Source organism: Rhagoletis zephyria, unplaced genomic scaffold (genome assembly GCF_001687245.7).
Source record: "Rhagoletis zephyria isolate East Lansing unplaced genomic scaffold, Rhagoletis_zephyria_1.1 Rzeph_scaffold_02157, whole genome shotgun sequence".
Classification (NCBI taxonomy): domain Eukaryota; kingdom Metazoa; phylum Arthropoda; class Insecta; order Diptera; family Tephritidae; genus Rhagoletis; species Rhagoletis zephyria.
In genome coordinates this window covers 29,689-45,401 of record NW_016159241.1, presented here as the reverse complement: position 1 = coordinate 45,401, position 15,713 = coordinate 29,689, and the positions used below count along the sequence as shown (strand labels likewise).

Sequence of the window (15,713 nt, the reverse complement as noted above, 5' to 3'; positions counted from 1 at the left end):
TAAGAGTAGCCGAAGCCTTCGTACCAAGACGTATTCAATAAGGTGGTATCGGTACGCCAACAACAAAATGTACATGTATTTTGTTTTTGCTTTTGCGGCGAGGACTGTCAAAAATTTCATAGGAATGATGTGAAAGAGAACGAAAAACAATAAACAATCAACTGCTCCAACCAATCAACAGCAGCCATTTGACATACGAAGCCGGGAGGCGAAGGAAAATAAAAGGGTGCTGCTATCACCTGTTAAATACGCCTTGCTTCGTACCTTTCATGAACATCTGAAAGTTTTACTTTAATAGGTTACTGCAATTGAAAAAATTTAAATATTTACAGAATACATAGATAGAGGAGATACATATATGAAAAAAAACCATATCTAAATAATCAGAGAGCACCAATCTAAGTGATTTTCACTGCTGTGTGATCGGTATGTAAACCGGAAACACAATTTAATGGGTTTAGATAAGAGCTAAAGCTTATACAGCACAGATTTTGACGATTTTCTCAGTAGACTTTGTATTATTATTTATAGAATAGCTTACGAAATTTAACTGTTTTAGCAGTCCAAATAAAGGACTTTTACAGTAGAACCCCATATCTGAATAATCAGTTGTATGGAGGATATAAATAGGTTACAGTGACCCGATCTTTGTTTATTTTACTGTAAACTTTCTGTTGGTAATTAGTGAAAATATTGAGAAATTTCATGTTTCTAGCTGCATATATGGAGTAGTTATAACAAAGAATCTCGAATCTGAACAATTTGTTGTATGGAGGCTATAGGTTATAGCGACCCGTTCTTCGCCATTTTCACTGAAACTATTCTTTTGATAATGAGTGACAATAGTGCCAAATTTCATATTCCTAGCTACTTAAATGGAAGAATTATAACGAAAAATTGTATATCTANTATATAAAAAAATTCTAAAATATCGGGACTTTCGCTATGTTATACCGGGGACATACATCTGGTATTTGCATTCTGGTAAACTTATTGTGGTATTTAAAATACTACCATAGTTACAGGCATTAACTTAATATTCCAGTGTCAAATCAAACGTTTCTAAAGAACAACACATAAACATTAAAATGTAAAAATAATGCAAAAATTGCTTATAAATTGCATCAATATTTGCGGTATAAGTTTTTGGTTTAGATCGCGCGAAAATTTCAATGATTCTTTGATAAATGAGCAGCTGTCATTTCTAGGTATGTTCAGTGCGAAATTCCCATTCACAATTAGAATACCACAAAATTACAACCTTCGGAAAGTTGTATTCTTTCTACAAAAAATACTAGGTTGCTCACGTAGTATTTTGAAGAATATTATAATATTTGGTGACAGATACATATATGGTATTTTGGAAATACCTCGAAGAAATACCAGATGTCTGTCCCCGGTATTAAGCATACTCAGTATTACAAATAAGTACTTGACAGAGTTGGTTACCATTAAATGGAACAGTATGTGCAACTAGTGACTTTTTCGAATTTTGCTTCCATAATTGAGTAGGTGGCAAAAAAATCGTAAATGTCTATAACCAAATATTAACTTTTATGAACTTTTTAAATGGTAGAAGAATACATTATTTTTAATTATATATATATATGCATATACTTGTATGAATTGTAATTTGACGTTAAGTATTATAAATTATATCATTTTATATTACTATGAAATTGTAGAGCTAATTAAAGTGAGTTGAAAACTTAAACTAATTTCCTTTTTCATATTCTTTTCATTGCAGCAAAAATTTTATTTTTCTACATTATTTTTTATGCGGCGTTAACTGGATTCTTCGCTGCCATGTTGGCTGTGTTTTATCAAACACTTCAGGTGGATAAACCCAAGTGGACAATGAGCGATGGGTTAATTGGTTCGAATCCAGGTGAGTGAGTCATCGAAGCATATTTAAAGATGGAAATATATATTTATGTTCTAAAGAATTATAGATACTAATCTTTAACTATGGAGGTGTATTTTTTGGACGTAGTCTGTGACGTGGTGGTAAATTTTACCCCTTCGAATTTTAGTTAGAAATTTGAATACAAATTGGCCATTTTATAATAATTTTTTCTTTTAAACTAAGCTACTAGATTTTTAAGTTAAAGTAAATAAAAAATTTTATTTTTTCTTTTAAAATCAACAACTTTCCACTAGATACTGGAAATCATATTAAAAAAAATGTGATTGTAAAATATACAGGTCAACCTTCCTTGAAAGAAAAAATTGCATAAACGTTGAGGAGTGGTAATTTTTACATCACCATCAGCATTTCTCCGCCCACGCTACATGTATACACCTTCCACAGCAAAAACATAACTGATCAATAACGACAACGAAAGGAGAAGATATTGAGAGAATCAAGTTGCTGGAGTCGTTACAGCTGGACTGCTAAAAATATATATACATNAGGAGTGGTAATTTTTACATCACCATCAGCATTTCTCCGCCCACGCTACATGTATACACCTTCCACAGCAAAAACATAACTGATCAATAACGACAACGAAAGGAGAAGATATTGAGAGAATCAAGTTGCTGGAGTCGTTACAGCTGGACTGCTAAAAATATATATACATAGCTTTAATTTAGAAATCAGTAAGGCAAAATAAGTTCGAGAAATTTTGCCTTTCACACTTAATGGTTTCACCGATGTAGAGCCGACTANTAGCTTTAATTTAGAAATCAGTAAGGCAAAATAAGTTCGAGAAATTTTGCATTTCACACTTAATGGTTTTCACCGATCTTAACCTTCATTTGCCGGGTAAAATTCGAGCATGTAGAGCCGACTGCCTTGGGAATGGGTAAACGCTATCCCCTGAACCAGACCGACTAGAAAATTATAGCCTCAGAAACTCATAAACTCTTGACTTGAAAAGGTATTTTGTTGCTATGACGTTTTGAAATAAAAAAAAGTTTGCAAACTCGAAATAAATAATTTATTTAAATTAAATGAAACAATGTAATNCCTCAGAAACTCATAAACTCTTGACTTGAAAAGGTATTTTGTTGCTATGAATTTTTGAAATAAAAAAAAGTTTGCAAACTCGAAATAAATAATTTATTTAAATTAAATGAAACAATGTAACGCAACTTTATTAAGGGTTTGTATAAATTTTTTTTCTTAGTTCGAAAGTTTATATCTTTAAAACACACCTGCTTGAAAATTTAAAGATCTTTTAAGATCAGTTGGAAATTTTGTATAAAAAATTTGCCAAAAATAATTTTTTAAGTTTTCGGTTTTACGATTTTGTTAATTTCAGGCCATTAATCAATTTTGTAACCATGTAGAACAGTTTTTGACATATTCAAAAAATAAACTTCCGAAATTTTCATATTTAGAGCTTTGCATAACTTTCGAAAAGAACTTGTAACTTTTTTCTTTTGGCAGCTATGCGACTGACAGGGACCGAGCCATATGTATTTTTAATTTCCGTAATTCACATGTCAATAAAATATCCCAGCAAAAATAATATTATATACNTCGAAAAGAACTTGTAACTTTTTTCTTTTGGCAGCTATGCGACTGACAGGAACCGAGCCATATGTATTTTTAATTTCCGTAATTCACATGTCAATAAAATATCCCAGCAAAAATAATATTATATACATAAGTATTATTTGACGCATTTAATTTATGTAATGTCACGCACCCCCTGCTGCATCTAGAATCTAAAATATGTTTGTTCCGCTGCTTTTAGCTTTTGATTATTTAAATTCATGCACATACACAGATACGGATATATGTACATACATATGTAAAAGCCAAAATAAATTGTAATTCTCATATAGAATTTTGCTATAGGTCAACACGTCGTATGCTTAACTGAATAAGCATTGGCGCGTGTTCTTTTCAATTTTAGCGGCAGCAATTTCATTTAGCCGCTACTTAGTTTTTTCTTACTGCCACAGCATGTGGCAAGCGCGTGTTCTCTTACAATATTTGGCCGCGTATATTGAATCTTTATTAGGTTCCTAAATATGTAAGAATGGCGGTGGCGATTGAAGTACTCGGCCACCGCTTGCATTTATTTATATGTAAGTGACTTTAATTACAAGGATGGATATAATTTATGCGCCTTCTGAAATTCATCGCTGCTTTGTAATTGACTTTGCTTTAATCATATAAATTGATGATTCTAATTTGTTGCCTGCTATTAATTGTTTTTGTGCGGGCGCTTTTATTTACTCAATGTGCTGGTGTGTGGGGCGTATACGTAACATGACTAGATTTTTTTTTCTGTTGAAACTACGCTCAATTGAATTAAAATTTAATTCGTATAATCGGGTTTCCTTTGAAGTCTTAGTGAATTAATTACAAAGTCTACTTGTACATTACTGGGTTATTAAAAACTTTCTATTTTCTTTGCTTACAGGTCTCGGCTTTCGACCAATGCCCCCAGAGGCAAATGTTGAGAGTACTTTAATCTGGTATGAGAAATCGAGACCCGAAAATTATAAATACTGGGTCGATGAAACTGCAACATTCCTTCAATGTGAGTATAAGTAAAATTTATATTTAACTCAATGTGAAGCACTAAATGTGTTGAACAAACAACGGACAATCAATATTCTTGAATTTGTGTGTCGATGTTTTGGAATTAAAAAATAGCTGTGTCTATTTGTTAACTTCTATGTTAGAATGTGTCGTCATCTGCGTCAAAGGCTAGAAAATGTTTGTTTATTTTTTTTATAAGGTGTTAACCATTTGTCGGTACTGACCAGATCCGGAACACCACAACATATGTGTACATTCGGATGCATCACTCACTATACAAAAAAAAAAAAAAAAAAAATAGAATCGATACTGTTTTCCATCGAAACTAAAAAATCTATTATTTTTTAGGCCTCCGCCAAAATATTTCATAAAAATATTGAGATCTACTTGAGCACAATTTTTGGTGGTATTTTCAAACCGAGTTTTGTTTTATAAATGAAAGTAGTTTTCAAAAATATTTCTCCCAAAAAATGATAGATGAGTTTAAGTTTTTTCTGCGTAAAAATGTTTTAAAATCTTTGCAACGGAATCAAAATAATCAAATTTAGATCTTAATATTTTTACTTATTTTTTATATTTTTTAAATATAAATTTTACAATCCCAGTGGAAAAACGGCAACTTTTTTGCAGAGGCTCCCTAATGTACATACTTATTTGTAGCTTTCGCACAAGTGATTGTTGTGATATGAGATTTTATTTTGAATTTTGAGATTTGCACAACTAAAGCCGATAGAAAGATGAAGATCGATAAGTGATTTTGTGATATCATTTACTGGGCAATTTTGGCAAAGGTAATAAAAATACAAATGTGAGACAGATGGGTAATTCGAAAGATTTTTGTTATTCTAGCACAAAAGTCTTAGAATAAAACCTCACCAATTGTGGTGAAAAGTTTTTTTGAGAAAAAGTACCTGTATATCCTTTGGCAAGGCGTCGCCCCGATAGTCGCAATGGCTGAGTGAGCAAAGCACAGGCGTGCCATTCTTAAGATGCGAGTCCGAGAATCACGCAGCGTATTATTTTTTTTTGTTTTCTTATTTAAATTTTTTCTTTTTTAATTTTTTTTATTANTTATTTTTTTTTGTTTTCTTATTTAAATTTTTTCTTTTTTAATTTTTTTTTTATTGTTTATATTTTATTGTTTTAAAAAAAGAAATTATATTTTGGATTTCATTTGATTATATGTATTCTGTTATATGTATTTTCTTCCTTCTCAATTTCATTTCCTTGTATTGTTTAGATGTTATTGTTTAAAGAAAAAGTTTTATTTTCAACTTAATTTAATTTTTATTTTAAATTTTTTTCAACTACATTTTTTCGTTTTATGTTTAGTTTTCTTTTCATTTTTAGATCTTATTGTTTGAAGAAGAAACCATTTTTTTTAAATTTCATTTAACTTTAGAAGATTAATTAAATTATTTTTTTCTTTTTTAATTTAGTTTACATTTCTTTCGTTAACGTCATTTGCTTTTAATTTTTTACATTTTACTGTTTCAAAAAGAAAAAATATATATATTTTTATTTCATTAATTTTAGGTTCTTATTTTATTTCTTCTATTTATTCATTTAATTTTCTTTTAGTTCCTAGATTTGGTTTTAGAAATAAAAAATACTTTTTTTAATATTTAATTTTTAAACAATATTTTCTTCTCTTTTGATTTTAATATTTAGATTTTATTATTTTAACAAGCAAAAATTGAATTTTAACTTCATTTAATTGTTAAAGATGATTTTTATTTATTTTGCTTCATTTTCATTTTATTTCTTTTTACAATTAAATTTTCGTTGATTTTTTCTTTTTATTCGTTTTAAGTAGTTCATGAAATCATAGATTAATGTTAAATTTTAAACGTTATTCTCATAAACAGTATGAAACCGAAGACAGCCCTACCCTAACTTGTTTCAAACTAATTAACATACCGTTACCTTAATATACCATAAAAAGGCCCTAACTCATTTTCTTTTCAAATTCAGTATTGTACAAAAGTCTGCCAATTACTCACTAAAAAACATGTTGAGATTTAAAAATCATAGCTACAGCACAAAATTTGTTACACTCTTTCATAAAAACACCGTTTACAAGAAATACAGCCAAAGGACTTAATTTTCTATCGAGTTTTTTCAGCACTCCGTAAAGAAACAAAAATGTTAGATAGGGCTATTCTACATACTACATTCTACATTAAGTTAAGGATATGTAACTAAGTGCAGCCAGTTTTTTTTTTTATTTAATGACGAACTCAATATTATTTACTTTTATTTAATATTAAACATTTTTAATTTATATTTATGTGGTCCTAATGGTGAATCTGGCATAATATTTAGCGGTGCCTAAAAGTAAGTGTGTGTAGTAGAAAAAAAAAACTTGAAAAAAAGAATACACAATTAAAAAAATTTCAAAAGCTACCCACTAAGAATGGCTAGGCCGCAGCTGGCTACTTAATACTTTGCAACGAAATAGTTTCGCTAGATTTTGCGCCTGTATTGCTAGCTAAAAACTGAATTTAAAAGCCAGAATTTAAAAATCTTGGTATAATTAGTGCCAATATTAGTTTCAAGTAACGAAGTAACAATTTATTTCCACCCTGAAAGTAGTAAATTTATGTATTTTAACTGCTATTTTCCTTTGCTAATTCGTAGGCGCCTATTTTCTTCTATTTCTTCTAACTTTTGTACTAATCTAAATACTGCCTTTGTCTGCTCACTCACAGCCTATGAAAATCTACCCAAGCATAATCAAATGAATTGTTCATTTGAAAATCCACCAACACAGGGCAAGGTATGCGCTTTTGATCCAAATGCTTTTGCTCCATGCACAAAGGAGAACAATTTCGGTTATCATCAGGCCAGGCCATGCATATTCCTCAAGTTGAACAAGGTAAAATGTTGCCACTATTAATTAAAAATTTAGTGGGTTTTTAAACGTTTGTTTTTTTTTTCTCTCCCTCTCTTTATTTTGCAGATTTATAACTGGGAACCGGCTCTGTACAACTCTTCGAAATCTCTGCCAGACCACATGCCTGTCGAACTGAAAAATCATATTACAGAAAAGGAAAGCTTGCGGCCAAATCAGGTAAGAGTTTTGTATGAATCATATGAATTTTGAAACAAAAACAAAAAGCAAATGGCGCAGAAACTAAGAATGGTTTATACTGGTGATAAGTGGTTCAACAAAACGCGAAAAATAACATTTGTTGGCCAGGGAAATAAACAAATCTATTAGTTTTCATGGCTAAAAATGTTTTACTTGAAATTTTTTGCATCATTTTTGAACGTTGTTTCACATCTTTTCTGATCGCAAAAATTTTTATTTAACATTTGTATATTTTTGCTAAGTGGCAAGTCCTTCAACCACATTTTTATATTTGCTAACATTATTTCCATTCGTAGTAAAAGCAAAACGCTTACTAAAGTCAAACGCGATTGAAAACTTTCGAAACATGAACGGAAAATTTTAAAAATTCAAAAAATCGATAGTCAAGAATAAAAAAAAAAATAAATAAAAAATATAAATAAAAATTCCGCAAGGTCCCAAATTGAACCCTTTTATGCCCACTAAATTTTAAGAATATTTTGTTTTTAATAATAATAATAATAATAAATAAATAATTCATTCAGCTCAAAATTTGCTTCAATTTTCCATATACCTAAGACATTCTTCGTCAGCTAAGCCTCCGTCTCTCCGAAATTGGTTCAGTCTTGAAAATACGTTAAAATATTAACTTTTAAATGATGACTGGCGTTTTTTGAAATATGGCGGACGAAGTTTTGAAAAATTATTGGATTCACTCGAAATTTGTTACTAGCGGTTTTTGGGGCCACTGATTGCCCATATAATTACGGTGACCATAAATATGGATTCAAAATGAAGGACAATTTTTCAAAAGTATGCCTACATATATTTACGTAGTATAAAAATATCAAAAGAGTATTTATGATTCTAAATTCTTAACACATTTTAAACTTTAAAAATGAATCACGTTTTCTTCATTGATATTAATCTTTTTTTACATGAATATTTATAAAAGTATAGTAAAACATATTATAATTACAATAGCTTACACGAGAAGTTAAAATCTTTAAAAGATTATTTTATAGGCAAATCTTGAGTCGCTCAAAACGAAAACAATACCCCCCTTTTTTTTGTTTTTTTAGTACTTTTCGCAGTTATTTGTCAAAATTCGACATCATGAATCGACGTAAACGACGAGTTACAAAGTGCCCTTTACAAAAAAAATAATTTGTGCAGATTGCGCTCCATAGCATTTACATTTCTGATCCGATTTTCATTATCTTTGGCTCAAAATTTACGAATGTTTTAAATAATGAAAAAATAATAATCAAATGAATCTGCGTATTTGATTGAAAATCTCATTTTTTCGCCTGTAGCACTAATAATTTTCATTGAAGTCGCCACAAGTTATATATTTTGGTAAGAGGCACATCAATACCCTTCGAGCTGTAAGTCGCTTACGTTAATTTGGAGATTTTTTCATGAGATATTGAAGAAAAGCTAAGAAAAGTAACAAAAAACACTTTTTTGAAAAAATCCATCCATTGTCCGATAATTTTAAAATAACGAATAAAATGCGGGACAAATGCAGGACATTTGGAAAAAATCAGTACATTTTCAGGTTTTTCAGGTTTGAAAAACTACGCAGGACCGACCTTTGAAAAACAGTACGGCCCTGCAAAAAACAGAACGGATAGTCACCGTACATATAATAATAAGTAAAACCGCGAATAAAGTTTTGGTAATTCATCCATCTTCTACAAAATTGATTCAGGTAACCAGTTTTTTACCTGAACTAATATGGAGGGAGGATGAATGATTTATCAAAAACCCACTCATCATTTAAAAGTGAATATTTGTACCGATTTTTTTTTACCTGAAACAATTTTGGAGACTGGGGCTATAGTTAACGAAGAATTCCGCATACATATGCATATCATACCCGTTCGAAGAATGTGTACGCTGTGCGCACTGACCAGTTACTTTGTATATGAAGTCGAAGTTACCATAGATTTCTGGCCTCTCAAACGGCAGATTGAAAAATAAAATTTATCATTCTTGCCCAATGAAGGAGCAGACTGCGTGAGCCTTACATACAATGTGTACGGCTACGACGATAAGCATAGCGTTGAGCAGTACAGCCTAAGTAGTCCCGCTGATTCCAAAAAGGGCTGCTCTCTGCTCGCGCACGAATCTCGTAATCGATGTAGATTTTTCTACTGAACTACACCAGACGATGATCCAATCCAATATAATGGTCTTTATTATGGTAAATACAGCCAGTCAGTTGCCTTAGAGAGGCCGCTTTCACAATAAAATGCTTGACCCTAACAGAGAGTACAAGTGGAAAGCCGCCGCGGAAGACAAGCTGGGCATTTGGCTGTTAATATCACAGTTGGTGGCTAAATTTGAGCACCCCTGCATGAGATCATTCAGTATACTTAGAAACTTACCCCAGACAATAAATGCCACGTTGTCAGTGAAGACGATAACCCGAAATCTCCTGTAGAGCTCCTCCAGGACGTCGTTCACTACGATCATCCAGAGAAAGAATAAAAGAACGCTGCAACGCCCACTACCAACTACACATCTTACGCTGGACAGTGGCACTGTCCTACGCAGAAGATCGAAATTACGAAAAATTTTAGATCAGAAGACATGTTAAAATGTCGCAGGTCGGGAATTTTTCTTATTTCTGTAAACTTGCTTATTTATTTTTTACACCATATTTATCTATTACTATGGGCATTACTGCTAATCCTAATACATTTTTTGTTCCCTCATTCTCCCTTTTTTCTTTACAGACCAATGTCGTTTGGATCTCGTGCGAAGGTGAAAATCCTGCTGATGTGGAAAATATTAAATCACGTGATTACTATCCACGCATGGGTTTCCCCGGCTACTATTTCCCATTCAAAAATATCGAAGGCTATGTACAGCCAATCGTTGCCGTACAATTCACCGTTGAAAGTGAGTACAACACCATTTATACTTAAGTATTCAAATAAAACTATTTATTTAATTTAATAATAATTGAGCTAAAAATGAAACCCATTTGAATGTCAACGACAAGCACAAACGGGAAGGATAATGTGAAGCTCGCAAGTGTAATTTACCTTTCATTAAAAACACGCATTCACTAATTTAAAACCAAACAAAATGATGGCAAATTATATGCAATACTTTTATTTTTAGTCACACTAAATTGGCCTAGCAGCTGTGAAAAATGCCTCAAACAAGCAGTTGGGTTATGCGCGTGCTTGAAAAATGACAACATTGATTGTGCTTTTGCTGCGTGGTAATTGACAGCTGTCACAATACCAATAACGTTTTAGCGAGTAGATATTTTTAACAACCTGACAGCCATCACACAATATTCCTGAGTTTCAATTTTGCGATGAAGCACTTCAATAGGGTAGAAGAAAAGTTGAGATGTGTGATATCCTTTCACAATGAACAGCTTATAGCTTATACTATAGTTTAACGGAAAAGAACTTTTTAACCCATGTTGTAATACAAATTTCAAATAAATAATTCCCTTAGATCTAGTTGAATTTCATTTTTGGTAGCCGTCCTCCTCCATGAGTATGAAATTGCTTTTGCAAATCTCCATACCCTACAGGATAAAAACTTTCCTATGTTTAAAGTTGGACTAAATGACATCAGTGTGAAAAATTTCATGATGATCAATTGAGTTGTTAAAGCGGGAAAGCGTGACGTGATAAACAAACTGAGTTTCTTTCGCATTTCGACGGCTAAGTGGAAGATCGACCTAATTCTGCAGTCGGTTCGCAAAAGCCCTATCTCAGAATTCGGTTCAAAAACGCCTTATCTCAACTGAAAATATATTGAAAATATGTTGAGATAGAGCATTTTTAAACCGAATTCTGAGAAAGGGCGTTCTTCAAACAAGTTCTGAAATAGGGCGTTCTTGTAATTTTTTTTTTTGTGAGATAAGGCGTTTTCGAACTGGTTGCGGAGATAGTTCGATCCTCCACTCGGCCGTCGATTTTTAATATTAAGTAAGAATTTAGTATATATGTATGTACATAGTTTCGAAAATTATCTCCAGCGCTAACCACTGTGATTGGACAATTGTGGTGTACATCCATCCCAAGATCCTAGAATCTGCCCATTAGCGGTTTGCATTAATTTCATTAATGATTTCGTAGCACTGATTATAACCCCGTCTACGCCATTTTTACCTACATTTGCCAGATACATACTGCACTACACTGGAAAGTAATAATAGCTTTTTGGAAGAGTCTCTACTAAGGCAAATTTTAGCGCTGAATACATTATTTTGGCTTACATCTCTTCACACTCTCATTTCACCGAAGCTAGCATGATTTTATTGTGCATGTAACCCCAAGTTTTTTGTGCGAAATTGTATTTTTTTTTTCTATTGATTATCGTAAAGTTCTTATTTTTGTTGTGTTTGGACTTTCCTTTTGCATTTTGCATTTTTTTGTTCATATAAAAAAAAAAAAAAAAACTGTCTACCAAACTGCACGTGCTGAAGCCTCTGGCGCTGTTTCGCCAACGCCCACAACGCACTGTGAATTTTGTGATAAATGCTTAAAATAGTCAAATACAAGTGCTTGTATAGAGACTTATTTATACACAGTTTAACTCCCGGCTCACCTTAGCTTCTTATGCTCTACTCATATTTCTACGAATGCGTCAAATGTGTCAAATGTTTTGGCAGCGCCACTTAGATGTCGAAATGTTGAGCAAATGCTTTCCATTAATAAAAAGGTCTTCGCACTCCTTCCTTTCATGAATTTTCATGGTGCACTAGTCAATGAAGTGGGAGTACATACATTAATAGCAGAAGAAAAAAATACAAGTTTGAAGAGAGTAGACTGAGAGATGCTTTCACTAGTTAAAGCCTACATTAGGTAGAACGACTTAGGATCCTCCAGAATCTACGGCCTCGCTGCTGCAATAAAAATCTTCAATTAGAATTGTATGGGACAGAATGGAAATATGTAGACTTTCACACTGCAAGATTTAAATCGCGAATAGAAAACATGTCGTAGGAACTTCTCCGCAGCTGTTTGTATCTTAAAGTCGGGTGATTCGTAGTAAAACAATGCATTTATTGAGCTGATTGAAGTTATTTCAGAACTAACAAACCAATCAACAATTCCGTACGATATGTCAGATACATATAGTATGAATTTTTTTCGTAAATAAAGAACAACCTGGATTTAAAATCAACAACTATGTGTTAATTAAATAAATAAGTTATACATCTTTATATAAAAAAGCAACTTTTTCTTTTTCAAACTTTTCGCCCTCCCATTCGCGAAATGAAAAATTAAATCGGTAGTATTTTTTGCAAAAAACCTTGGACCGTAAGGTTTAGAAGAAAACACAAGCTTAATGCTATCTCCCGAAAGGAGATCGCACCAAGTGGCAAACAAAAAGTGCAGGAATCCCAATATGGAAGATGAATGCGTGCACGTACAGTGTGCCTACAAAATTTTCTGTGAGGGAAAAATTACCTTACTCGCTGTAGAAAGGCTATGAAGTCTTAGATAGAGTACAGGAAAAGGCACAAAGTGCCTACTTCGGTTTTCTAAAGAGCCGAAAATATTCTTCAAAATTGCAAAAGTTAGTATTAAAAGCTGTCACAGCTATTTGTTTTTTCTTTTTATTTCTTTTATCCATTTATGTTTACGTCATCTTACGCTCAAGTAAGCTAACCACTCCAAATTACTAAAATAAAATAAGAAAAACGTAAATTAATTTAAAATTAATAATTAATAACAAATGTTACATTAACCTTATTTTAGTTTCCAACAAAGCAAACTCGTTTGTTAAATAATTGCAACTTTCCTTCACAAAGTTTTATTCCGTTTGCGATTACGAGATGTTGATTTTCCGTTCCGTATTATAAGCGCAAATGCTCTCTAGCTGTCTTTTTGCTTATGTAATTGCATATTTCTTCAGAAAGATTTCTAGCACAAACTTTCCATTGAGTTGAGTTGGAAGCAAATAAATGTACGCGCAAGTAAAGCCGCATTTCTATTCTATAAATATACTTCTGCTTGTTTTTAAGTATGTCAAACAGCACAAACAATATGGAGCCCTACCGTTATTAAATAAATCGTTTATTTTCACTTCCTTCTCGGTAGTATGCTCAACCAGCTTATTCTGAATTTTATGTACAATTTTGGATGTGCACATTCGCACAATTACATTTATGCGCGTATCCGATGGCAGTAATCGTAATCGTTCGACATACGGAGACAAAGTATGTAGATCAAGTATTTCTGCACCATTAAACGAATTTTTATTTTAATTTTTCAGCAAGTTGTCCATATCTTGCTTTTGTCGCTTTTCGTTGCTAACTTATCTGAGCTTTTTTACTCCTTTTCTACTGTCTTTCAGCTACCAACCCTCTGTGACCTTTTGCATGCAAATGTTCCACTTAGGCATTCAAAAGTTGTAACCAAGTCGACAATCACTTACTGTATATATTTAGTAGTTGTTGCACTCTAACATTTTTATTATTGAAAGACTTGTTTTGCATTTCTGGTGCGGTGAATGGGTAAAGAAGATACAGAGTGTATTTCGTAAAGTGGAGCATACCGCTGTTGCTTCGCAAACATAAAACAGTACAAAAGCTATGGAAAAAAGAAAGCCATGAATGCAAAATTAGAAATAATAAAAACCACAAAGCTTCCAGATACTATAATTGGGATTTCCCGGTATACCTGGTGAACATTTCAAAAGCAACAGGCATTTTAGTTCCGTTAAAAAAAAAAAATTTAGTGAAGATTAAGTATGTAGCAATTACACTTTGTTTGCATTTCTGCCTTCACTATAAGTGTCGTTCTGCATGGAGGACGGCAGCCTAACTGTTGTTTCGTACTACGTTGCATCTTGAGTAAATATTTCGGCTCATACAGTTCTGAGGGCATCAATTGGCTTTTTCCCATTCATTTCCTAGCCTTTTTAAAGCACTTTAAATATTTACTGATTGATCTGCAGTGAATTTCTAGAAATCCATGCTATAATTTTGAATGAAAAAAAAACAAAAAATTGAATAACATGCCGGTATAAAAATATGCAATATTTCCATAGGGGCATTACCTGCCCCTGAACATTCTCCATAGTGTTTCTGGCTTTCTCGTTGCATACTTTTGGGCACACCCGCTTTATTTCTTGGATAAGTTAGAATATGTATACTGAATGCTCATAAGGAGTCTCACATAGACGAAGTTAACGTTCATAGTGTTGCCATGAATCAATGCATTCATCGAATGTTGAAGAACATTACCGTTTCTTTACCAAATTTTAGTAGATACTTTAGTCCTTTGTGGATTGCTGACTGTAAGCCCTGCAGCTGTACCTTGTCGAGTAAGGCGAGTCTTTGCATGATATAAGCTGGACACTGGCAAACCATATGTTTCATAGTTTCCTCTGCCTTCCTCGGTTAGCAGTGCTCGCTACCACTCAGCAGGGCCTGGGTTCAAGCCCTGGTCAAAGCACATCGCAAAAATATAGAAAAATGGTTTTTTCTTAACACCGGTGTTTCTGCCATGAAAAACAGCTTCTCATAAAAATACAATAGCCGTTCAGAGTCGGCGTAAAACTTTGTGTGACAACATCAAGGCGCACGCCACAAATCGGAGGAGAAGCTCGAGACCAAACACTAACATATGTATTTGTAAGCGCCTATCCATTATTATTAATAAAGTTTCCTCGTCATAGTTACACTTCCTACACTTTTTGGCCTCTATGTTGCGTTCTTCTTGTTAATACATAGTATGAAATCAGTACGTCTCCTATCAGATGAACTACGCATAACACTGGTCTACAAGGGTTTTGCGAATAAGACGGGACCTGGTGTTTCTGAACGGATTTTTCGTGCTGAACACGAATCCGGGGTCAAAAATGTCCCATCACGTCACGTTTTCGAGAAAAAAGGGGTTGAAACCCCTAAAAACAGCGTTTTTGGCCATTTTCGAAAAATTATAGAGCTGAACCCTGACGTGGTACAAATTTTGCATATATCAGAAATTAAAGGCTAAACCGTGCCCTTTCGAATGAGCCCTATGCCGAATTGATCGCGTGCACCCTTAAAGCAGGGGGTGTATTTGTGTTTAGGGGTGCAGGAAAAATTGATCACAGAAAGAATTTAATCTTAAACGATCATAGAAAATTAATAATGCCAAGGTTTTAACT

At 32.8% G+C, this 15,713-nt stretch overlaps 1 protein-coding gene across 1 annotated transcript in view; it reads left to right on the top strand.

Moving 5' to 3' along the window:
• Positions 1 to 15,713, top strand: part of nrv3 (sodium/potassium-transporting ATPase subunit nervana 3) — a 77,099-nt gene that overhangs the window by 47,261 nt on the left and 14,125 nt on the right. Inside the window, exons 2-6 of the mRNA XM_017620431.1 lie at positions 1,748 to 1,888; positions 4,380 to 4,499; positions 7,213 to 7,379; positions 7,464 to 7,574; positions 10,319 to 10,484. Of these exons, the coding sequence (XP_017475920.1) occupies positions 1,748 to 1,888; positions 4,380 to 4,499; positions 7,213 to 7,379; positions 7,464 to 7,574; positions 10,319 to 10,484 (705 nt within the window). The remainder of the gene's footprint in view (positions 1 to 1,747; positions 1,889 to 4,379; positions 4,500 to 7,212; positions 7,380 to 7,463; positions 7,575 to 10,318; positions 10,485 to 15,713) is intronic.